General features: G+C 50.8%; 1 protein-coding gene across 2 annotated transcripts; it reads left to right on the forward strand.

Moving 5' to 3' along the window:
* Positions 1 to 23,657, forward strand: LOC127309013 (uncharacterized). Of its 2 annotated transcripts, XM_051339987.2 has the most exons (8): positions 7 to 243; positions 587 to 697; positions 764 to 825; positions 19,793 to 19,852; positions 22,140 to 22,299; positions 22,392 to 22,460; positions 22,635 to 22,751; positions 22,955 to 23,657. In XM_051339987.2, the coding sequence occupies exons 1-8, from the start codon at positions 166 to 168 to the stop codon at positions 23,390 to 23,392; spliced, it is 1,095 nt and encodes a 364-aa protein (XP_051195947.1). In that variant the 5' UTR covers positions 7 to 165; the 3' UTR covers positions 23,393 to 23,657. The 2 variants fall into 2 exon arrangements, with proteins under 2 accessions (XP_051195948.1, XP_051195947.1); XM_051339988.2 differs by lacking the exon at positions 19,793 to 19,852 and having other exon boundaries at positions 1 to 243.

Below are 23,657 nucleotides of genomic sequence, written 5' to 3' on the forward strand. Positions count from 1 at the left end.
AGGCTTTTTACTTACTAAGCGAATCTTGGCACTTTTCATCTATCTCCAAAAGTCGTAAAGTACTAATTAACATCCGTATCATTTCCGCTGCCCCGGCTCCCTCAATTCTACTATTGCCAACAAAGGAAGCATATGCCATAGCTAAGCAAATCCAAGCCAGTGGACATGAAGAAGAAGAACATACCCGGGAACGTCGGCGATGAGATGCCCGGCGGCAGCCGGCGTCGGGGGAAGGCTTTCACGGTACGACTTTTGCTTCGTTACTTAACTGCCACTTCTATTCGTGGAAGCCTTCCCAGGTATGCCATACCATACATATGCTGCTAGCCTGCCTGTCTATCCATTATGGTCGTCGATAGATTTGATTCGTTACTTAACTGCCACTTCTCTTCGTTACTAAAGGAAGCATATGCAGCTAGACAGATTCATTTCAACTCGAATTCACCCGCGCATATATATGTGTTCTTGCGGGTGATCAACATGATATACCAATCTATCCCTCCTATCCTACTATGTCTCAACTTCCTTGCATAGTATCTCTCTAAAACCTAGCTTACATGGTACGTGTTTTTTCTTCTTTCTTCAGCCGAGAAATTGCAAGAAAAACAGTGCTACTACCTCGGTACAATCCTTGCGCCATCCTCATCATCCATCGTCACTACCGGAAGGCGTCCAGTTTCAGCTCTACACTTTCCCGGTCAGACAGATCAATATACTCGATTATTCACAAATCAATTGTTGACAACAGATAATTAATTTTCAGGTTACTGCAAGGTGTGTTGGAGATGGCGATGGCTTCACTGCTCATGTCGAAGAAGACAGCAGGTATGCAATTAAACAGAATCATTCATTTTTTTCAACGAGTTAAATGCCTGTCCTCGCCGATTGTCGCAGCACAAATCCTAGACTGTCGGGTAGTAATAGCTTGGAAAGTGATTAAAAATAATTTATATCTATACCTAATATATATATATATATATAATAAAAAAAGCAAAAGTGTTTCCGTCGTTTGGTTTGGTTTGGTACGTCGTGCAATCTTGTTCGTCCACTCGTGAAATAATGTCCGTCCGAGGTCTGTTCGTTACCTATTATCCGTGGTGTGCTCTTGTCGCGGTCAAAATATGTTTTGGAAATAGAAACGTAACCGAGCAACCTATAGTGGGATAAAGGAGGATTGCTTCGTCGCACCAGTCCCATCGCTAAAGGAAAAAAAAGACAAAAAGACTGTGACTTACTCGAATACTCCCTAATCATATTTCCCCGGGTCGTACTGGCGTCGAAGAAGGACTCATCGAGTAAGCATCCCATATAAACACACAGCCAGGGTAAGGTTTGTCTCCATAATGCAAGAGCGAAAGAACCAAACCAGGACCGTGCCCAACTCGAACTCTGCAAATCGCCAAGGTCGCGGTCGTCTGATCATGAGCGTCTTTGCGCCGACGTCAGCGACGTAGCCCCGTTAACTTCTGGCAGCTACCCCTACCGTCACCACACCAAAATCGCCATGGTCGTGGTCGTCTGATCATGAACATCTTCGCCGACGTCGACGTTGTCACATTAACTACTGGAGGCCTGGAGCTATATATACGGGTACCACCATCATGCCGAACCAAGATCGGAGGCGGCAAACCGACCAATTTGAAGTGTCCCGGAACCACCAGCGTCGCGGACTTCGTCTGTGCCGTCAACTGATATCCGCGTCGCCGGACTGAACGCCGCCGTCAGTGTCATCCAGTGGCCTCTCTTGCACATCGTAGCACAGTCACCCAACTGTGGTAATAAGGGCTCCGCGCACGCAGGAGGCGCTGGAGATGATGTTTTAGATTGCCGGGGCGGAGTTTCTCTGCTGCCCGGCCGCTGTGCCTGACACGGTCGCCTACATGCTGCAGACTGCCATGGCCGGGGGATTTCGCCGCCATCCTAGATCCTCGAAGCCGCATGGCGAAGGAATATGAGGACAAGTGTGAGGTCATGGCGGCCTCATATCATACCCGCATGACTCTTCTACGTTCGTCTTACTCCGTCTAAAAGAGTAAAATCGTCAACTCCGCCGCGATCCAATGTGCGATCCGGTGCGGCATGTTCGATTCGGGAGGCGTGCTATACTGCCACCGCCTGAGCTGCTTCAAATTGATTCACAGTAAACTGGTGAAATCAGGCCTTTGATTAGGTAAGCAAATCAATTTTCTCTTTCCAACCAGTGAGCTGCTAACTTGATCGCTACACCGGCGCCTGACAGCCTTCCCCTGGGATTAATCTAGGACGATTAGATTGCTTGCATGATACGACCAGAATAATGGTGACTGATTATTAGTTATTCAGAACATGGTAGAAAGATATTTCGTTGTTCCCAGGGTTAATTGGTAAGGTTGGCGTTTTACTATATGTTCAGCATGAGATGGGCAGAGATGAACCTCTGTAGGTTGTTGCAGGTCAGATTTCTAAATGAATGATTTTGTGGTATCATGTGCGGGTGTATTGTCTGAAATTTATAGGACCTACGTAGGTTAACTGATTTTGAAGTGGATTAGTAATAGGAAAATATAGTGGGAAGAGCAAATGGAGCACGTACTTATGTTAGGGAAAAGAGGTTTCAGTTTAATTGAGATACATCATCTGTTTTGTGAATTTTGCTAATGCAAGGTAGAAAGAGAAATCAAACAAATGGTTCATGATATTTATCGGTGTATGGATTTAAAGCTTATGAACGGGCGCCCATTTAGTTTAATGGGGCACCGTAGCAACGCACGGGTTTTGTGCTAGTAATATCTAAATATGACCATTAGGAGTCCAAGCTCTCGCACCCCCCCAAGTCCACCGCGCAGCGTGTTGGCCCGAAACAAACCAACTCAGGTTGAACTAAGAGCGGTGGAGAGGAAGGGGTGACAGTGTACACACGAATGGTTTGCCACAATTTTTCATTGCTCTATCATGCCCTAGATATAGGCGCCGAATGACTACAAGGTAAAAAAAGCAACGTCCTGTTGGACACCGACTGGAACAGGTTGACAGACGTCTATTATGTCCTGACCACTGTAGACTGTAAATGACGTCTACCACGTCCTACCACTGTAGATGAAGTCTAGCACGTCCTAGTCTACCTACTCTGTACATGGTTGTACAGGTGCTGACGCACTCCTCAGGTTGAGCTGACCGCTCACACCCGAACCCACACAACTAAATCGGGACAGGCCCCGAGTCGGTACACTCTTAGAAACAAAAGCCTATTCTAACAATCACTCCCAAGGCCTGAGTTCTGGCGACACCTCCACCATGCCGATGCTTTAGCACAGCTCCGCGAGGCGGACTCGACCAAGGGGCTTGGTCAGCATGTCGGCGAGCTGATGTTCGGTTGGCACAAACTCCAGCTCTATCTTCTTCGTCTCCACGCAGTCTCAGATGAAGAGGTACCTCAACTCGATGTGTGCTTGGATCGCTCGTGGAAGACGGGATTCTTGGCGAGCGAGATGGCCGACTTGTTGTCAACCTTGAGCATCACCTTCTCAGCTTCGCCGTTGCTAAACTAGGCCAGCAACCGAGCCAGCCAGATCCCCTGGCAAGCAGCTGTGGCAGCAGCCACGTACTCTGACTCGCAGCTCGAGAGAGCCACGATTTTCTGCTTCTGAGACTGCCAGGTCACTGTGCTGCTCCCCAGAAAAACGGCATGCCAGACCTACTCTTGCGCGAGTTGACGTCTCCACCCAAGTCGCTGTCGTTGTAGCCGACTAGGCGCGGTGCACCTGTGCCTTTTCCATACCTACATCTGAGTCGCGTGGACCTAGTGATGTAGCGAAGGATGCGCTTCACGGCCGCGAGGTGCTCCTCTGTTGGAGCCTCCATGAAGCGCGACACGAATCCGACTGCGAAGTTCAGATCCGGTCGGGTGTGCACCAAGGACCGGAGGCTGCCGACGATGCTCCGATACTCGGTCGCATCAGTCACGGGCGCCGTGCTGCACTTGGACAGCTTGAAGCACGGTTCCATGGGCACATGGCAGGGGTTGGACCCGGCCATCCCTGCCTTCTCCAGCCGCTTATGGGCATAGGCCGATTGCGAGTTGTCGATCCCGCCTGGCCCTTGTCACACCTCGATGCCGAGGTAGTAGCTCAGCAGTCCAAGGTCGGACATCTAGAACAAGGCACTTCATCTCTAGCTTGAACTCACCAATGTCGCTGGAGTTGGAGCCCGTGATCACCAAGTCGTCGATGAAGACTAACTAAGAGCTGTGTTGGCATCGCGCCTCGCACGTATATGCCATGCTCCAACTTGCATTACATGAAGTCGAGCTTGGCGAGGCATGCGTCGAGCTTGGTGTTCCATACCCTTGGCGCCTGCTTGAGGCCGTAGAGCGCCTTATCGAGTCGAAGCACCAGGTGCTCCTTCCCTGCTGCAGTGAAGCTTGGTGGCTGCTGCACATAGACCTCTTCCTCCAACTTGCAATCGAGGAAGGCCGACTTGATGTCCATGTGGTGGACGTCCCACCCCGCACTTGTGGCCAGGGCCAACAGAAGCCGGACTAACTCGAGTTGGGCCACGGGAGCAAAAACTTTGTCGTAGTCGATCCCGTGATGCTGCACATAGCCCTTCACCACGAGGCGAGCCTTGTGCTTAAGGACCGCGCCGTGCACATCCTTCTTCACCTTGTACACCCACTTCAGGCCGATCACATCGATGGCCTCCATCTCTTCCTCCATCGCACGCCTCCAGCTAGCGTCCAACTTGGCCTCACTAAACGAGCCAGGCTCTTCAGTGGCGAGTAAGTGGAGTTCCTTGTCCGGCTCCGAAGCCGGACCGGCGTCAAGTATGTTTCTCAGCGTGCGGAACCGATGCTCGAGCTCCTAGTCGTCTTCTGCGTCAAGTGTGCTTGTGTACATTGACGGTGGCTTGAAAAACTCGACACCTATGGCAGCTGGAGCCAGGGACTCTATTGTCGGGAGCCTTGCTATCGATGGCGAGCCGGCTGGAGGAGACACACTCCTGGCTTCTGGAGTCGGTGATGGCGGCAAGTCAGATCCAGGATCCGCACTCCAGTCTCCTAGAGTCGGTAGCGGCTCGAGCACCATGTGCTCAACCGTGAACGAGTCCACTCCGAATGTAGTCACCAACGTCTCCGAAGAGCTCTAGTCCCATTGCGCACTTTCATCGAACAATGCGTCACGGGTGATGTGGACTCGGCTTGTCGCCGGGGTCGAAGGACCAATAACCCTTCGTGCCAGGCTCGTAGCCCACGAAGATCATCAGGTTGCTCTGATTGTCGAGCTTCTTCAGGCCGGATCGAGTCTCTCTCTCACGTTTACCACACAGCTGAACGTGCGCATGAAGTGCACATCCGGCTTGTGACCATGCATCGCCTCGAACGGCGTCATGCCATCCACGCTCTTAGTCGGCAACCTGTTCAAGATGAACAACAGCCATCGACACTGCCTCACCCCAGAACTCACCGGGGACTCTCTTGGCCTTCAGGAGACTACGGGCCATGCCCACAATCGTCTAGTTGCGTCGCTCAACGAGGCCGTTCTGCTGCGGGGAGTATGGAGCCGTCAGGTGACGGCCTACTCCGAGCTCCATGCAGTACACTGTGAAGGATCCGGAGGTGAACTCGCCTCCAAAATCCATCCTCAGCTTGTGCAGCTTGCAGCTAGATTTTGACTCGACTCCCTTCTGGAGTTGGAAGATGGCGGTTGCAGCCTCGTGCTTCATTGCGAGAAGGGCCAGCCACATGTACCATGACAAGTCTTCGACTAGGAGGATGAAGTACCTCTTCCCGCTTGGAGTAGCCGGCTTGATCGGCCCGTAGAGGTCGCCGTGGACCAGCTCGAGTCTGTCTTTTGCCCTGTACCTTGCCTGCTGCGCGAACGAGGCTTGCCACTGCTTCCCTTCTAGGTAGGTGTTGCAGAGCTGGTTCACGTGCTCCACCAAGGGAAGTCCACGCACCACGTCTCCTTTCGCCAGTTGGCGCAAGCTGTCGAAGTTCATGTGCCTGAAGTAGGCACGCCAAGTCTAGGCCGAGTCGGTACCAGTGTGTATCGGTAAACACACAGGCTGGGTGACTCGCGCGGTCAACTTGTACACCCGGTTGGCCGCACACTTGACCTTCACCAGCAGCTTCCGCTACCTGTCTCACACTCAGAGGAGTCCATCCTCAATCAACACCTGGCAGCCATTCTGGTCGAACTGGCCCAAGCTGATGATGTGCGTGTTCAGCCGGAGTATGTAGAACACCCCAGTGATGGCCCGGTGCTCGCCTGACTTGCATACAAACATCACCTTCCCTTGCCCACAGATGTCAACCGTGGAGCCGTATCCGAAATTGACGGAGTCGACGATGCTCAAGTCGAGCTCTGCGAACGTGGCGTGATCACCAGTCTTGTGATTGGTCGCACCTGAGTCGAGGTACTAGACGCCCTCCTTGGCATCCCCCTCTTGCGCTAGGTTTGACCTGCACCTTCTCCTCCACCAGGAAGAGGGTCAACTCCGAGGTAGCCGACTTTGCCACCTGTCGACTAGGTGCGAACGACACTCGAGTCTCTGCAGCCAGCTCTGAGGGCTATTGTGCTGGTGTCGCCTCCTGCTCCATGAGTAAAGGTGAGTCTGACCCCTCCTGAGTCGACAGATCACACTGGGTTGTCCAGCGGATCCGGAAGAGCTCCTTCGGAGGAGTCGGCTCGCCCTCCAAATTGGTTTCAAACCCTAGACCACAATATAAGAAGCGACTTTAGAATTCAATTGAGACTGCGTATTGAGGGACTGCTGGTGCTACAGCGTACCTGTTTTCTGTGATTCTGTCGGCTGAATCGGATGACTTGATGCGATCTGGTGATCGGCGATGGCGGCAAACTGACGGACGGAAGTGCGGCTCAGGTTCTATGCTAGTAGATGAAGAGGTGTGGTCGTATGTTTTGAGGATGGATGGATCGATAGCTGCAACTGGCCTAGTTCGCTTGCTTGCCGGCTGGACGTATTTGGGCCGCCACTCCTCGTTTCTGGGCTGGGTAAGCTACGATGCTGCTTCTTCCGGTGTCCCTCTACAAAATTTGGGGGTGTCACGCTCTATACTATTATACAGGTACAAGGCAAAGTGAAATTTTACCCGGTGTCCTGTGCTACCGGGAAGGACAACGTGCGTCCGCCCCTGCCTCCAATTCTGCCACCGATCGAGTTGCTGAGTCTGCCACCAATCGAGACGAGGATGCCACCTCAGAAGTACCCAACTCCGCGCTCTAGGGAGTCAACACTTGGAGCTCTGGGGCGGATGCCACGGTGCGCGCCTGCATCATGAGCAGCGCATCATTGTTGTCGGCTCCGCAGCGCACGAGGTGAGCTTCCTCATGCTTCTTCTTGTGGTAGTCCCGCGCCCAGTCACTGGTGACTCTGCAGAAGCGACACTTCTAGTGGTCTTCGGTGTGGCCTTGCACACCTAGGTTGCCTCTGCCAAGCCCGCGGCCATGTGGCTTGCCGCCGCCGCATCCGGCTTGGCTGGATGTTGCTCCTCCGTCTTGTAGCTTCATCAGGGCGAACCACACCTCTTCAGAGATGAGCAGCTTGCCGGCTTACTTGGCCTCCATCTCCTCCAGCTAGTAGCGCTCCTTGTCTGCCTTCAGCCATCCGATGAGCTCCTCTATGGAGAGGGTGTTGAGGTCAAGTAGGGTCTCGATGGAACATGCCATCTATGAGAATTTCTTTGGAACGATGGAGAGGTACTTATGAATGACAGCTGGTTCACTGATCTTCACGCCGAGCACACCGAGCTGCTACATGAGGGACGACATGAGTATGCAGAAATTATCGATGTCCTTGCCATCATTGAACTTGATGGCCTCAAGCTGCTTCTTCAACATCATTGCCTTCGCGTCTCGCACCCGGGTTACCCCGAGCAGCATCGCCTTCACCATCTACCAAGCTTCATTCGCCGTCGCCTTGATAGCGAGCGTGGAGAGCATCTTCGGCGGGACAGACCGTAGCAGGCACTCCCTAGCTGTGCGGTCCATCTCGCACTCCAGCATCCCGTTGTTGACGGTGACCCAGAGCTGGCGCACCTCTAGCATGACCTGCATGAGGAGGGCCCAATCCACGTAGTTCGTGCGATTTAGCATTGGCCAGGAACCATCAGTTTTCTGGACCACCTGTTGGACTACCAGCAAGCTCCTGCTCCCTTCTTCTCCTCGGCGGGGAGCAGCTCATTGCTTCCGCCGGTCATCTCTGATAGCTAGGTCTCAAGAAATCAGGCTCTGATACCAATTGTTGGCCCGAAACTAACCGACTCGGTAGAACCAACTCAAGATGAACTGAGAGCGGTGGAGAGGATGGGGTGACAGTGTACACACGAATGGTTTGCCACAATTTTTCATTGCTCTATCGCGCCCTAGATATTGGTGCAGAGTGACTACAAAGTCAAAAAGCAATGTCCTGTCAGGCCATCGAGGCAGCACACTACCAAAACCATAAGCCTAAACTAACAATCACTTACTAGGCTTGAGTTTCGATGACAACTCAACTATGCCGATGCTTGAGCACAGCTCCTCGACGTGAACTCGACCAAGGGGCTTGGTCAGCATGTCGGCAAGCTAATGTTCGGTTGGCACGAACCCCAGCTCTATCTTCTTCTTCTGCACGCAGTCCCGAAAGAAGTGGTATTTCAACTCGATGTGCATGGATCACTCGTGGAAGACGGGATTCTTGGCGAGCGAGATGACCGACTTGTTGTCGACCTTGAGCATCACTGCTCTGATTTGCCATTGCTGAACTAATCAAGCAACCAAGCCAGCCAGATCCCCTAGCAAGCAGCCGTGGTGAGTACTCTGACTCACAGCTCGAGAGAGCTACGATCTTCTGCTTCTGGGACTGCCAGGTCACTGGGCTGCTCCATAGAAAGAACAGCGTGCCAGGTGTACTCTAACACGAGTCAACATCCCCACCCATGTCGTTGTCACTGTAGCCGACTAGGCGTGGTGCACCTGACCCTCTGCCATACCTACACCCGTGTTGCGCAGACCTGACGATGTAGCTAAGGATGCGCTTCACCGCCGCAAGTTGCTCCTTCCCTGCTGCAGCGAAGCTCGGTGGCTGTTGCACATAGACCTCTTCCTCCAACTTGCCATCGAGGAAGGGCAACTTGACGTCCATGTGGTGGATGTCCCACCCCGCACTTGTGGCCAGGGCCAGCAGAAGCCGGACTAACTCGAGTTGGGCCATGGGAGCAAAAAATTTGTTGTAGTTGATCCCGTGATGCTGCACATAGCCCTTCGCCACGAGGCGAGCCTTGTGCTTATGGACCGCGCCATGCGCGTCCTTCTTCACCTTGTATACCCACTTCAGGCCGATCACATGGTGGCCTGGTGGTAAGGTGGTGAGGCGCCAGGACGAGTTCTCCTCGATGGCCTCCATCTCTTCCTCTGTCGCACGCCTCCTGTTGGCGTCCGACTTGGCCTCACTAAACGAGCCAGGCACTTCAGTGGCGAGGAAGTGGAGTTCCTCGTCCGGCTCCGTATCCAGACCATCGCCGAGTACGTTTTGTAAGGTGCGGAACCGGTGCTCGAGCTCCGAGTCGTCTTCTGCATCAAGCATTCTTGAGTACCTTGACGGTGGCATGACGAACTCTATGCCTATGGTAGCCAGAGTCGGGGACTGCGTTGTCAGGTGCCTTGGTGTCGATGGTGAGCTGGCTAGAGGAGTCTCACTCCTGGCTTCTGGAGTCGGTGATAGAGGCGAGTCAGATATAGGATCCGCACTCCCGTCTCCTGGAGTTGGCACCGGCTTGAGCACCATGTGCTCAACTGTGAACGTTTCGGCTCCGAAGGTGTTCACCGGCATTTCCAGAGAGCTCCAGTCCTAGCGCGCGCTTTCGTCGAACACAACATCGCGGGAGATGTGGACTCGGCTTGTCACCGGGTCGAAGGCCTGATAACCCTTCGTGCTAGGCTCGTAGCCCATGAAGATCATTGGCCCGCACCCATCGTCAAGCTTCTTCTGCCCGGGTCAAGTCTCTCTCACGTGTAGCACACATCCGAACGTGCGCATGAAGTGCACATCTGACTTGCGACCAAGCTAGGCCTTGAACGGCGTCATGCCGTCCACGCTCTTAGTCGGCGACATGTTCAAGATGAACACAGCCATTAACACTGTCTCACCCCAGAACTCACCGGGAACTTTCTTGGCCTTCAGGAGGCTGCGGGCCATGCCCACAATTATCTGGTTGTGCCATTCAACGACACTGTTCTGCTGCAGGGAGTATGGAGACATCAGGTGAAGCCCCACTCCGAGCTCCACGCAGTATGCTATGACGGATCCGTAGGTGAACTCACCTCCACGATCCGTCCTCAGCTTGTGTAGCTTGCATCCGGATTCCAACTCGACTCCCTTCTGGAGTCGGATGATGGCAGCTGCAGCCTCGTCCTTCGTCACAAGAAGGGTGAGCCACATGTACCGCATCAAGTCATCAACTAGGAGGAGGAAGTACATGTTCCCGCTTGGTGGAGCCAGCTTGATCAGCCCGCAGAGCTCACTGTGGACCAGCTCAAGTCAGTCTTTCGCTTGGTACTTTGCCTCCTGCACAAACAAGGCTCGCCGTTGCTTCCTTGCTAGGCAGGCATGGCAGAGCTGGTTCTCGTGCTCCACAAGGCGAAGTTCATGCACCATGTTGCCTTTCGCCAGTCGGCGCAAGCTATCGAAGTTGAGGTGCCCGAACCGGGCATGCCAAGTCCAGGATGAGTCGGTATGAGTGTGTATTACTAAACACACAGGCTGGGCGAATCGTGCATTCAACTTGTACATCTGATTGTCCATCCTCGATTAGCACCTGACAGCCATTTTCGTCGAATTGGCCCAGGCTGATGATGTGGGTGTTCATCCGGGGTATGTAGTACACCCCGGTGATGGCCCGGTGCTCGCCCGACTTGCAGACGAACATCACCGTCCCTTACCTGTAGATGTCGACCATGGAGCCATCTTCGAACTTGACAGAGCTAGTGATGCTCGTATCGAGTTCTGCGAACGCGTCGCGATCACTAGTCATGTGATTAGTTGCGCCCAAGTCAAGGTACCAGATGCCCTCCTTGGCGTCACCCTCTTATGCCAGGTTGACATGTGCCTGCCCCTCCACCAGGAAGAGGCTCGACTCCGAGGCAGCCAACTATGCCACTAGTCGACTAGGTGCGAACGGCTCTTGAGTCTCTGCAGCCAGCTGCGATGTCACCGACTCTGCCTCCTGACGAGTCGGGGAGAGCTGCTGCTCTGTCATCGCCTCCGGCTTTGTGAGTCGAGGTGACTCCGACTCCTCTCGAGTCGGTAGATCCCACTGGGTTGTCTAGCAGATCTGGGAATGCTCCTTAGGAGCTGGCTCGTCCTTTGACTCAGCCACTGGTTGAGTCACTGACTCAGCCACCGGTCGAGATGAGGATGCCGTCTCCTCCTGAGTCGGCAGATCCAACTAGGCTATCCAGCTGATCTAGGAGAACTCCTTTGGAGGAGTCGGCCCACCCTCCGACTCTGCCAACGGTCATGTCGCTAACTCTGCCATCGGTCGAGATGAGGGTGCCGCCTCCGACGTGCCCGACTCCACGCTCTGGCGAGTCAACACTTGGAGATGAGGGGCGCATGCCTGCATCAGGAGTAGTGCGTCATCGTTGTCGGCTCCACCACGCATGAGGTGAGCTTCCTCGCGCTTCTTCTTGCAGCAGTCCCGCGCCCAGTGGCCGGTGACTCCACAGTAGCGACACTAGTTTTTCGATGTGTTGCGGTCTTTGGTGCGGCCTTGCGCACCCGGGTTGCCTTTGTCGTGCATGTGGCCTTGCGGCTTGCTGCCTCCATGTCCGGTTTGGCTAGACGATGTTCCTCCATTTGGCAGGTTCATCTAGGTGAACTACTCCTCTTCAGAGAGGAGTAGTTTGTCGGCATGCTTAGCCTTTGGCTCCTCCAGCTCGTAGCGCTCCTCGGCTGCCTTTAGCCAGCTAATGAGCTCATCTACGGAGAGGGTGTCGAGGTTGAGCAGGGTCTCGATGGAACATGCCATCTGCGAGAATTTCTTTGGGACAACGGAGAGGAACTTATGAATGATGTCTGGCTCACTGATCTTCACGCTGAGCACACCTAGCTGCGACACGAGGAACTTCATGGCCTTGAGCTGCTTCTTCAGCACTGTCGCCTTCGCCTCGCGTACTCGGGTGACCCGAAGCTGCATCATCTTCACCATCTCCTAAGCTTCCTTCGCTATCCCCTTGACATCGAGCATGGAGAGCATCACTGGCCGGACAGACTGCTGTAGGCACTCCATAGCCGTGCAGCCCGTCTCATGCTCCGGCGTGCCATCGTTGATGGCGACCCAGAGCTGGTGCGCCTCCAGCATGACCTGCATGAGGAGGGCCCAATCCGCGTAGTTCGCGTGATTCAACATTGGCCACGAACCACCAGACTCCCTGGTCACCCATTGTATGACCAGCGAGCTCCCGCTATCCTTCTTCTCGGTGGTGACCACAGCCTTGCGGCCAGTCATCTCCGATAGCTCTCAATAACTCAAGCTCTGATACCAATTGTTGGCCCATACTAACTTCTAACTCGGAGGAACCAACTCGGGATGAACTGGGAGCGCGGTGGAGAAAAAGGGGTGATAGAGAACACATGAATGGTTTGCCACTGGCCACACTTTCTCATTACTCTATTGCCCTACATATAGCGGTTGAGTGACCATAAAGTCAAAAAGTAATGTCCCGTCAAACACTGACTCGACGGGTCGACTGGATGGGTCGATGATGTTTACCATGTCCTGACCAGTGTAAATGACGTCTAGCACGTCCTACCACTGTAGATGACATATAGCACATCCCACTCTACCTACTCTATACCTAGTTGTACAGGTGCTGATGCACTACTTGGGTTGAGCTGACCGCTCACAACCCGGACACACACTACCGACTCCGGGAGCCGGCTAACAACGACTCGACTCGGGACAGGCCCTGAGTTAGCACACTCCCAGAAACACAAGGCTAGTCTAACATAGGGCTCTCCTAGGCCGGTGTTGCCTAACTTCTAGAGCATCTGCTCCTAATGATGCACGCATTCCTAGGTCTTGCTTGTGGCATCGGGCGTGACGGCGGTGTCCCCGGGGCTTCCCAGCGACTCTGTGGTCCAGCCGTGGGCACCCCAGCATATCACGGTGCACGAGGATGGTGCTCCGGTGACTGCGCGCTCAGACATTCTTGCTCCAGCTCCTTTCTGCTGGCCTTGGTCGCAGTCAATCTCGCGCAGCTGGCCGGATATGCGAGTACCGGACGGTGGCGCACGTTGCGCCTCCCAACGGTGACCTACGTGACCTAGCTAACATCTCCTTTGTTGTCCCCACATCTATCTATGTCGCTAGTGGCCACCCATTCATCTACACCACTTCACTCGACACCTCGCTCAAAGCCAACATCCCTGGTCTCAAATGATTCTCTGCCATCCCTGTGACCGACACCTGTGACCCCCCACGCCGCCGTGCGGCCAGCCCTAGGTTGCGGCATCTCCTGAGCCCGCGGACGAAGCTGTGTTCGTGGTGGTTGAAGACTTCTTCGATCAGCCGCCGGAGCTGCTCCTGCCTCTGCCATGCCTCATGCCCCACAAATAGCCCTCCGCTCCGGTCGTCATTGGCACCGCCCGCCTGGGTGCCAAGCACTAGCTGCCTGCTCTGGACAAGTCCAGCTCGGTGCTGCATTCGAAGATGGGCCTCTCTAGGCCCAACATCGCGGTGGGCAAGGCACGCACGAATTATGAGAAGCTGATCAAGGAGGCCTAGATCCCTCAGACTACACTTGATGCACTTGGGGCCTTTTTCACCTGGGGGAAGACCATGCTGAAGCTGGGGTAGAAGCCCTGCTAGCTCATGGCAGGCTTGGATCCCGTGAGTTGCTCACCGACGGGGCAATCATCGCCACCTCTTAGTTATGTCGACCAACATCGTCTATATCATGTTCTGCATTTCTTTTGTGTTGCATCCTAAGCTACCACAAGGTGGGCTTGTCTCCATCATCTTTGCATGCTCCTTCTTCGCTACGTTGATCAAGCGCTCCCGAGCTACATCTTTCATGACGCTCGATCGTCTTCTCCCTCTGCAATCTGGCACATGGCCCGCTAACCTGTGTGCTACCATGTCTCCCCAATGATTTGGCCCAACGTAGACATCGGCACCTGGAACACCCATGGCCTCAATGACCAAGGTAGAAAAGACACCATCCGTGAGAAAATCGAACTAGCACACTACCACATTGCCTACCTACAAGAAACTAAGATGAGCATCATGCAACCATATGAGGCTACCTAAATTGGCGCCAACCGTCTGATCACCCACATCCACAGGCTAGCTATTGGCACCAGAGGGGGGATCCTCCTTCTTTGGAATGTCTCCCATGTCTGAATCTGTGACTCCACTTTGGGTGAATTCTCCATCTCGGCCACTGTCATGATCCTGGCATGCAACACATCCTTTCGCCTGACCATGGTCTATGTACCAATTTTGGATACTTTAAAGCCTACTTTCCTCACCGAAATTACTGATGCTAAGCACCAGAACGATTAACCCTGGCTAATCTTGGGCGATTTTAACATCATTTATCAAGCGGCAGATAAAAATAACCTCAACCTCAACCTTCGACTTAGGGGCCTATTTAGGAATGTTCTCAACGATTGCCTTTTGAAGGAAATCCCACTGCAGAATAGGAAGTTCACATGGAGCAACGAAAGAGAAGATCCAACTCTTGTCCAGCTTGATAGGGTGTTCTCCAGCACTGACTGGGACGTCCCCTTCGACAATCAAACACTGAATGTCGTGTTGTCCTCACTTTTAGACCACTGCCCTCTCTTGCTCTCCAACACTAGCGGGCCTCCCTAACCTAAGAGCTTCAGATTCGTAAACTTCTGGATCAGCATGCCTGGATTCAAGGAGACGGTTCGTTTGCTTAGGCGGAGCCAACCACTCAAACTGAACCTGTGCATATCCTAAACCACAAGCTCAAGGTCACTAGCCGTTGCTTATGTGTCTAGATTAGATCCCACTTCTCAGCAGCAAAGGTCTAGCTTATTTTGGCCCTTGAGATCATCCTTTAGCTAGACATGTAGGGAGACCTCCGGCAGTTATCGCCAGCTGAGTCCCAGCTCCACTCCTGGCTTAAATGTTCGGTTTGCACCTTGGCGGTGCTTGAGAGATCAAGGAAAGGATAGGCTTCTAGAATCACGAAGCTTAGAGAAGGCGATGCATGTACCAAATACTTCCATCTGAAGGTTAATTTAGGAAAGCAATGGAATCATATCTCCAAGATTGTCACTCAGCATGGCTGTGCTATCTCCCATGAAGCCAAGGAAAGTGCCATCTTCATCCATTTCTCCTCTTTCATGGGAAGACCCGACGCTCAAGCTCTGGACTTCAACTAGGTGGCCCTGGACATCCCCGAATATGACATGTCCCATCTCAGTGCCCCGCTCAGCTTCGACAAGATTAAGTCAGCAATTGCCCTCATGCCTAAGGATAAATCGCCAGGTCCGGATGGCTTCAATGGTCATTTTTTTTGCCTCTTGCTGGTCAATCACACAACTTTTGCCTCGGGTCTATCACACAACTTCCACATCCTAAATTTGGCCAATGTGGCCTTGCTTCCATAGAAGGACGAGGCAGAATCTATTGGAGACTATAGACCTATCAGCCTCACCCACGGGGTTGCCAAGATTATTTATAAAGCCATGGCCCTTCGGCTTCGACCTGAAATGACCAACATCCTATCTGGCAGTCAGGGCGCCTTCATCAAGACTAGAAGCATCCATGACAACTTCATGTACATTTGTGGCGTAAGTTGATGGCTACACCCCAACAATTCGCCAGCTCTCCTCATCAAGCTTGACATTGCCAAGGCCTTCGACAGTGTTCACTGGGATTTCCTTTTGGATTTGCTTCATCGGCTTGGGTTCCCGAACTCCTGGAGGAATTGGTCCACCCTCAAGAATCCTATTTAACGGCATCCCTAGGCCATTAATCGCGCACGGCCATGGTCTGAGATACGAAGACCCCATATCGCCACTATTCTTCAACTTGGCGTATGATCCGTTAGAGCACCTTATTTATTTAGCAACCGATTCTCATTGGCTACTGCCTCTCCCTGGAATATACACAAAGCTTCAAATTTCTATGTATGCGAATGATGCTATGGTCTTCCTTGGGCTGGTTAAGGAGGACATCCAGACTGTGTCCGAGATCATGGATAACTTTGGTCACGTCATTGGTATGCGCTCCAACATCGCTAAGAGCAGCGTTGCTCCGATCTGATGTCACCAACTCGACCTTGACTATATTCTACATGACTTCTAGGCTACAAGAGTAGACTTTCCAATCAAATACTTGGGCTTCCATATATCAATGGGCCATCTGCGTTGGGTCGATGTCTAGCCTATCTTGGATACAGCTTCAAGCAAGGTCGTGGCTTGGCAAGGAAGATTCATTGCCATGGCTGGGCGTGCTACTTTGATCAAGTCGATACTTGCCTCATATCCAATTCACATGCTAGCAGCACTTAAAGTTGACAAGGGTACCACCAAATCTTTCAATAAGAGATGTAGAAGCTTCATGTGGGTGGGCAAGGATGAAGTCTCTGGAGGGTAGTGCAAGGTCAATTGGTCCAGAGTGTGTCGGCCAAAGCAGTTAGGCGGCATGGGCACTCTTGATACGGATAAATTCGCTAGAACCCTATGCTTGCGTTGGCCTTAGCATGAATGGGTGTCCTCGCACAAGCCTTGGGTGGGATTACCACCCCCATGCGATGACATGTCCCAGCTGCTCTTTGCGGCCGATACATCCATTACCATTGGTGACGGGATGACAACCAAGTTCTGGCACTCGGCATGGCTAAACAGCACCCGCCTTAAGGACACGGCCCCTCTGCTTTTTGCCTCCTCTCTCCAGAAGAATAGGACGGTCCCAAGTACTTCATCAGAACACCTGGATGCTTGACCTGGCTCCGCAAAACATCACTGCCCAACACTTGGCCGAGTTCATCCCCCTGTAGAACTCTATCCAGCTCATGACCCTCACGCCGGGTACTGTGGTCTCTACTCTTTCTCCTATGCCTACCCGCTGATCTGGCATGCCCCCCCCCCCCCCCCCCCCCCCTAAATGCAAGCTCTTCACCTGGCTCACCCTTCCGAACCAACTTTGGACAGCGGATCGCCTGGTAAGTAGGGGATGGCCTCATGATCCCTTGTGTTAGCTTTGCATATCTACCCCTGAGTCGGCGGTGCAAATGTTGTTCCATTGCTGCTACTCCAAGAGAATTTGGGACACCGCAACAACCTGGTGTAGAAGCACTAATCTTTTCCGCATCCCAAGCTCGTCTGCTAGGATGAGCGACATCTGGCACCAATTCACCCATTGCCCTGGATTTTCGACCAAAGGGGCTAAAATCAGCTGTAATCCTTGTTTGCTAGGAAATTTAGAAGGAGCAGAATGCACGATTCTTTACCAAGATATTATCGATGTTGTCTTGTGTGATGGCACAAATAAGAGATGAAGGTCATGCCTGGATCGCGGCTAGACCAGAGAACTTGGCTCAGCTGGTTCACTAGAATCTCGACCAAAGGGGCTGAAATCAGTGGTAATCCTTGTTTGCTAGGAAATTTGGAAGGAGCGCAACGCATGTGTATTCAACAAGATATCATTGATGTCGTCTTGTGTGATGGCATGAATAAGAGACGAAGGTCAATCCTGGATCGTGGCTGGAGCAAAGAACCTGGCTCGACTAGTTCACTAGGCTTTCTTTGGGATAATCTATTGTCTTGTATGTATGCTTGATGTGATCTCCTTTTTTTAACACATGAGTCTCATCAATTAGCAAATCACCACATCACAATTGCCCCATTGACCGAAAAAAACACCTCCCGGGTCGCCTCGCGTGAGGCGGCTCTGGAGGCTCCCTGAACCCTAACAAAAGCGGCGACCCGATCTACTTCCTCCAGCCGCTGCCCGCACCGGCACCGGCTGTGGCGGCCACGCCCGGCCGCCGAAGGCCGGTGGTGAGGGCGGCGCACTCTGAAGGCTCCTCTACGTGCGGAGGTGGGGTCTCGCAGGGGCGGCGATGGTGGACAGCGGGTCCAGCGGCACGAGCTTGGAGACACTCGCTGGGGCATCGCGGAGGTTGCGGTGGTGAGGCGGAGCCCGACGGGGAGCAGAGGAGGGCGGTAGTGTGGGTTGGTGAGCCGACGAGGTAGGGTGGCGGCGGCAAGGGCCCAAGGTCGCCGAGGCGGTGGCGACGAGGCTCGGCCAGGAAGGCTCCTAGCGAGCAGCGGCCGGCCGTCTCTGCGTCGCGGGCGCGCGACAACGCTATCCCTGTGGCTGCCGACGTAGGAGGAGGAGGAGAATGGCGGGCCCGATCTGGACCTCCACGGGCCCGATTTAGGCGTTCACGCTAGGAGCCTTGCGTCGCGCAGAGGTCGCCCGGAGTTGGTGACGACCGTCGCGGGTGTTCCTGGTTGTGCTGGAGGTGGTCAATGGCTGCTTCCCCGTCCGGGATGGAGGAGGAAGATGGATCGCGTCTCTCAGCCATGCGGGGTGTCGGAGTACTGCGGCTTCGTGACTACAACGACATGGCGCTGCGGCGGCGGCGCTGCGAGGCTTCATGGATGGTATGCCCCATTTTTGGGAGTATGGGAGATGTGCGACGTTACAGACGAAAGTCCTGCCCGACTCTGGTCGAGCAAGTGGCGACGGCGCCTGCGGGTGTCGTTCCCCTCCTTGTAGGCACCGCCGAGGTGTGTCGGCGGCTCCCCCGCTCTCTCGGAGTTGGTTGTTGTCTTCGGGCGAAAGCCTCGATTCGGAGCAGGTTTGGCACAATGTCGGCGTCATCGACGTTGTATCTCTGTTGGGACCATCATGCTTGAAGACACGGCTCAGAGGTCCTATGTTGCATTCCTCCGGTGTTCGCTGTTGTCCAAGGCTGATCTTCAGGGGCGCTATGTACGCCATGGCTGGCAAGTCCAAGATGATGCCTTCTCGGGACCGACCAAGTTCCGCCATTGATCTTCTTTTGGTGGTGCGTCGACAAGGATGGTTCTTTTGGAGGTGTTGTTCTTCAGAGGTGTCCAGCGTCGGTTGAGACGCAGCTCTTTTGCTTAGTCTAGGTCAGGCTCTTTTGTGTTGTTGTTGTTTTGTCTGTGGTGGCAGTCTTCAGACTTGCCGGTGTGGAGTTGTGCTACGCTCGTTGCTCGCAGCGAGTGGTGGCGCTCTTGTACTCAAACCTCTGCCTTCTATAAAATTATGGTACGTCTTTGGCGTACTCTCGAAAGAAAAAAAGTAATCTCCTTTTTTATTTTTGGGCCTAGGCCTTGCTGTTTGCTCCTTCTTAACCAATGAAAAGGCTAAGCTCCTGCCCCGTTTCAAAAAAGATTAAAAAAATAAAAGTTCAAATCAATCCGGTCATTGACCACGCACCCATGCGGACTAGATTAAAAGTCCTTAATTGATCTTGGGATTTTACATTTGTCTTGGTCATTTTGCTCTTCACAGTCATTGAATGCGAGTATCCATGTTGTTTCAGCACTTACTACGTACATCCACAAGACATGCATATTCCTTAAAAAGATACCCACAATACCTATATGTACCTTGAATAACATAGTCTTGTTATCATCAAATCATCAAAACTGAAACGGGGGCCTAGATACTACACACTACATCACACACATCAAGCGACCCATTGCTAATTAACATGATTGATTTTAGCTTGTTTCAATTTTTTGCACTAGCTTGGAAGCACGTTTCTCATTAAGCATTTCTGTGAGCTTGCAGGGTACTAAATGGTTCAAACAACGGAGAGATTCTTTCAGGGAAATACAAAATTAGAATGAGGTATGTATTACAATACTTACATTTAAAAAAAAAGGATAATGCAATGCGTGGTTTATCGCATTGCCACACAGAACGTCATCGGTGACAGTTGAAAAATAGCATCCCTGTCGGTTCAAGCTACCGGTTGTATCCAAACGTCTTTGATACTAATTGACATCTCTAACTGTTCTCCAACCGTCTGTGATAAACTCAACAGAGGCGGTACAAACTGACGAACCGTCTGTGATAAAAGCAATAGAGGTGGTTCCCTGTATGGACCGTCTGCGATAATTGATTATCATAGACAATTGAAAGGTGAACCATCCGCGATACTGTATTATCACATATGGTTTTTTAAGTTTGAACCGTCCGGGATGTGTTTTTTCAAGTGAAACCAAAATCCGGTAGCTGAATTTCACAAATTAGCAGTGAAACATAGATATATGTTGGAAGATTACATTCAATTACACACATATGTTCATCTACACTTGGAATCGAAGCATCAACCAAGGAATGAATTTACACAAGGACTGGAGGGGAATTGACAGTTGCAATCAAAGCATCACCTTAGATCGCCCTAGATGCCCCTCCCCCCTCCCCTCCCATGTCGCGAACATGGTGTCATCGTCATCCATCCCCTTCTCATTGTCGGTGGCTCGTCACCTAATCATGCCATGGAAAGGAAGGGCCTACCCACTAGCCAATGACGATGAAGGATGGCCTTGGTTCCCTGACAAGGCTGTCGATGCGTGTTACTGCTGGAGCTCTGCATCTAGCCGTTGCCGAGCCTGTCAAGGCCGAGATGGATGCCACTATCGCTCGGCCTAGACATGTGTCACCATGGACACGGCCACAACTTGCATAGGGGAGAGAGTCAGCACCAGACCCGTCCACCACCTCCTCCAGTCCTCTTGGTGAGCCCATGGTGAGCTCGGGTTGGATTTGGAACCAATCCTTTTTGCCCCACACACAGAAATTTCCTTTTTCTAGGCACCCGGATTTCACGGCTCGATCTAGAGGAGGACAAGGGAGACGGGCGTAGTTGAGGAGGAGGTTGATAAGGAGGAGGGAGAGGAGCAAGGGTGGAGTCGATCGGTTGAGGAGAAGGGTTATGCGATGACACTGATTAAAGACTTGTACCAATTGGAACGAAGTGAACTATCTTTAATTCGGGCCTTCATTACATACCAGCACAAATTATCACATAATGAACCGTCTGTGATATTCAGTACATCTTAGACAGTTCATAAATTTAACCATCTAGAATATTATCACAGATGGTTCAAATAATGAATCGTCCAAGATAGTTAATCATCACATCCGGTCCATTGCCATGAGGAGACCCTTTTAGCATAGCCGTCTCTGATAGATGTTAACGACCGGCGAGTTCACCTAAACCATCTGAGATGAGAGGTCTCCGATTGGCATTTTTGTAGAGTAAGCTACATACAATCCTAATCATTCATAACTTGAAATCCTTCCTTATGAAAAATAATTAATTAGAAAAAATAAATGATGGGAGCTACAGGTATACACTTGATATATTTGTGATACGTGAGCTGGGAAGTCAATTGAAAATAATTTAATTGACCTCTATAATTAATGCAACAATTGTGCTTATTTATGATGAAACTAGCCCAACCTAGTTTAAATCAAGATAAATTTACTTACTTATTCGAGTCTGATACTCAAATACACATTTTATGCGTACGGAGAGTTATTCACACCAAATGTCACGAATGTCAGTGAACACAAATGGGTATTTATTTGGGTGCCTATGCTCCATCGTGATTGTTTCTTGTACCTTCCAGCCTAGACACCAAAATCAATATTCATTTTTGTGCATCCCGATTCATAATGTTTTGACTTGGGTATATTTTCATACAAATAAAAAAGTGTATTTGACATATAAAACTTAAAGGGATATTAAGTTTATCTTGAATTAAACCAGTTTGAGCTCCATGATTTTCAAAAATGTATGTGATATTTAATTTTGTAACAATTCCTTATGTCATACGAAATTTTAGTTTTATTCTAGAAATTGAAAACATTAAATTTGAATTCATTGTATTAACTTCTAAAATTCAATGTAGATAATATATAATGGTTGTAGTTTAATCCTATTTAGTGTCCACTAGATGGATGACTAAACATTTTTATTTTTAGGGCTCCTTATATCATCCTATGTAGATTATATATAATGGTTGTCTTTCTTCCAAGTATGTTTAGGGCGCCTTATATCATCAATTTTTATTATATTGTAGATTGTGAGAAGAATGTGCATATATAAAATTCTATGAATCAACAGGGGAATTGATGCACCAGAGCTGAAAATGGAGTATGGGATGGAGGCTAGGAATGAGCTGGTGAATCTCATCGAGGGGAAATGTGTCATGATTTATGTGTATGAGAAGGACCAGTACGAGCGATACATTGGTGATATCTACTGTGGTGGCGTGTTTATCCAAGTGAAACAGAAAATACTTACGTTGTGCTTTTTTTGATTGCATTTTACATGGTTCTGATAAGATTGATAATGGTTGGTGTATACATTCTGTAGGAGGAAATGCTGAAGAGGGGCTTCGCATGGTTTTGCAAAATTTATGACAAACGTTGTGAATTTGAGCAAGTAAGGAATTTCTCCCTTCACATTCCAACTTGTATTTTAATTAAAACAAGTGTAATATAACACTTCCATTGCCATTCTTACAGGCTATCTAATGCCACAGGTGGCCAGTGTTAAATTGTAACTGTATAGTTTGTGTTTTAATTCTGCTTACCATCTGACTAACTGCATATGCAGTGGGAGAGGGAAGCGAGAGATGCACGCCGAGGGCTCTGGCTGTCAGATAATCCTAAGAAGCCATGGGAATGGAAGAGAGATCACCCGCGCAATGCAAAAAAACAAGATTGCATTCAGGTATACTTAATTATTGATGCAGCTAATAAAATCAAGCCAACAATGCTTGAACTATGTGAGATGAGTTATATATGGGTACTATAGTTCGATCTGGAACATCTTGCAAGCAGATGCACGAGAGCTCTCATTGTTGTTGATGAACATATGTACCAAAAAACAAATCCTGGACCTAATGTCTTTATATGAATGCTGGCAATTTGTAGATGGATAATGGGAGCTATGAAGCCCTATCAGGGATGATAAAGGAGAAAAAGAATTATGAGGAAAAAGCTATGGAATGGAAAAAGAAATGGGAGAGTGTTGTAGCTGAAAACCAGATGCTGAATGATCAACTTCGGGACTCCAAGGAGGCCCTATCAATTATGATAAAGGAGAAGAAGAATTCCGAGGAAAAATCTACGGAGTGGAAAAAGAAATGGGGGAGTGCTGTAGCTGAAAACCAGATGCTGTTTCGTGAGTTAAAGGAGGTGCTTCAGAATGAGGAAAAAGCATGCAGGCAGCACGTCAAACAAAGAGTCATTTGGGTTGGCACATCTATACTTGCTGTTGGTATTGCAGTGTTGTGCATAAAATGGAAAACACCTCCTAAGAAGAATGGTGCTACTCTTCTATACCACTACGCTAGGACCAGGATTTGGTAACACATAGATATGCTACTGCAGCTTTAAAAAGTGTTAGTAAGGCCTGTAGTAACACAATTTATATGTATTTTTGTAGCATGTGTTACAACGACTGGGTTTATTGTAGCACATAATAGCTGACCATATATATAATAAAATGTGTTAGAAGTACTCCATAGCAACACATATCATATGTGTTGCCAGAGGCTCTAGAAACACAGTTTTCTACATGTAGTAACATGGATAGTGACATCCTTTTCTAATTGTAGCAGCACAATTAGTAACA

The sequence above is a fragment of the Lolium perenne genome, chromosome 6 (assembly GCF_019359855.2).
Source record: "Lolium perenne isolate Kyuss_39 chromosome 6, Kyuss_2.0, whole genome shotgun sequence".
In the NCBI taxonomy this organism is placed as follows: Eukaryota; Viridiplantae; Streptophyta; class Magnoliopsida; order Poales; family Poaceae; genus Lolium; species Lolium perenne.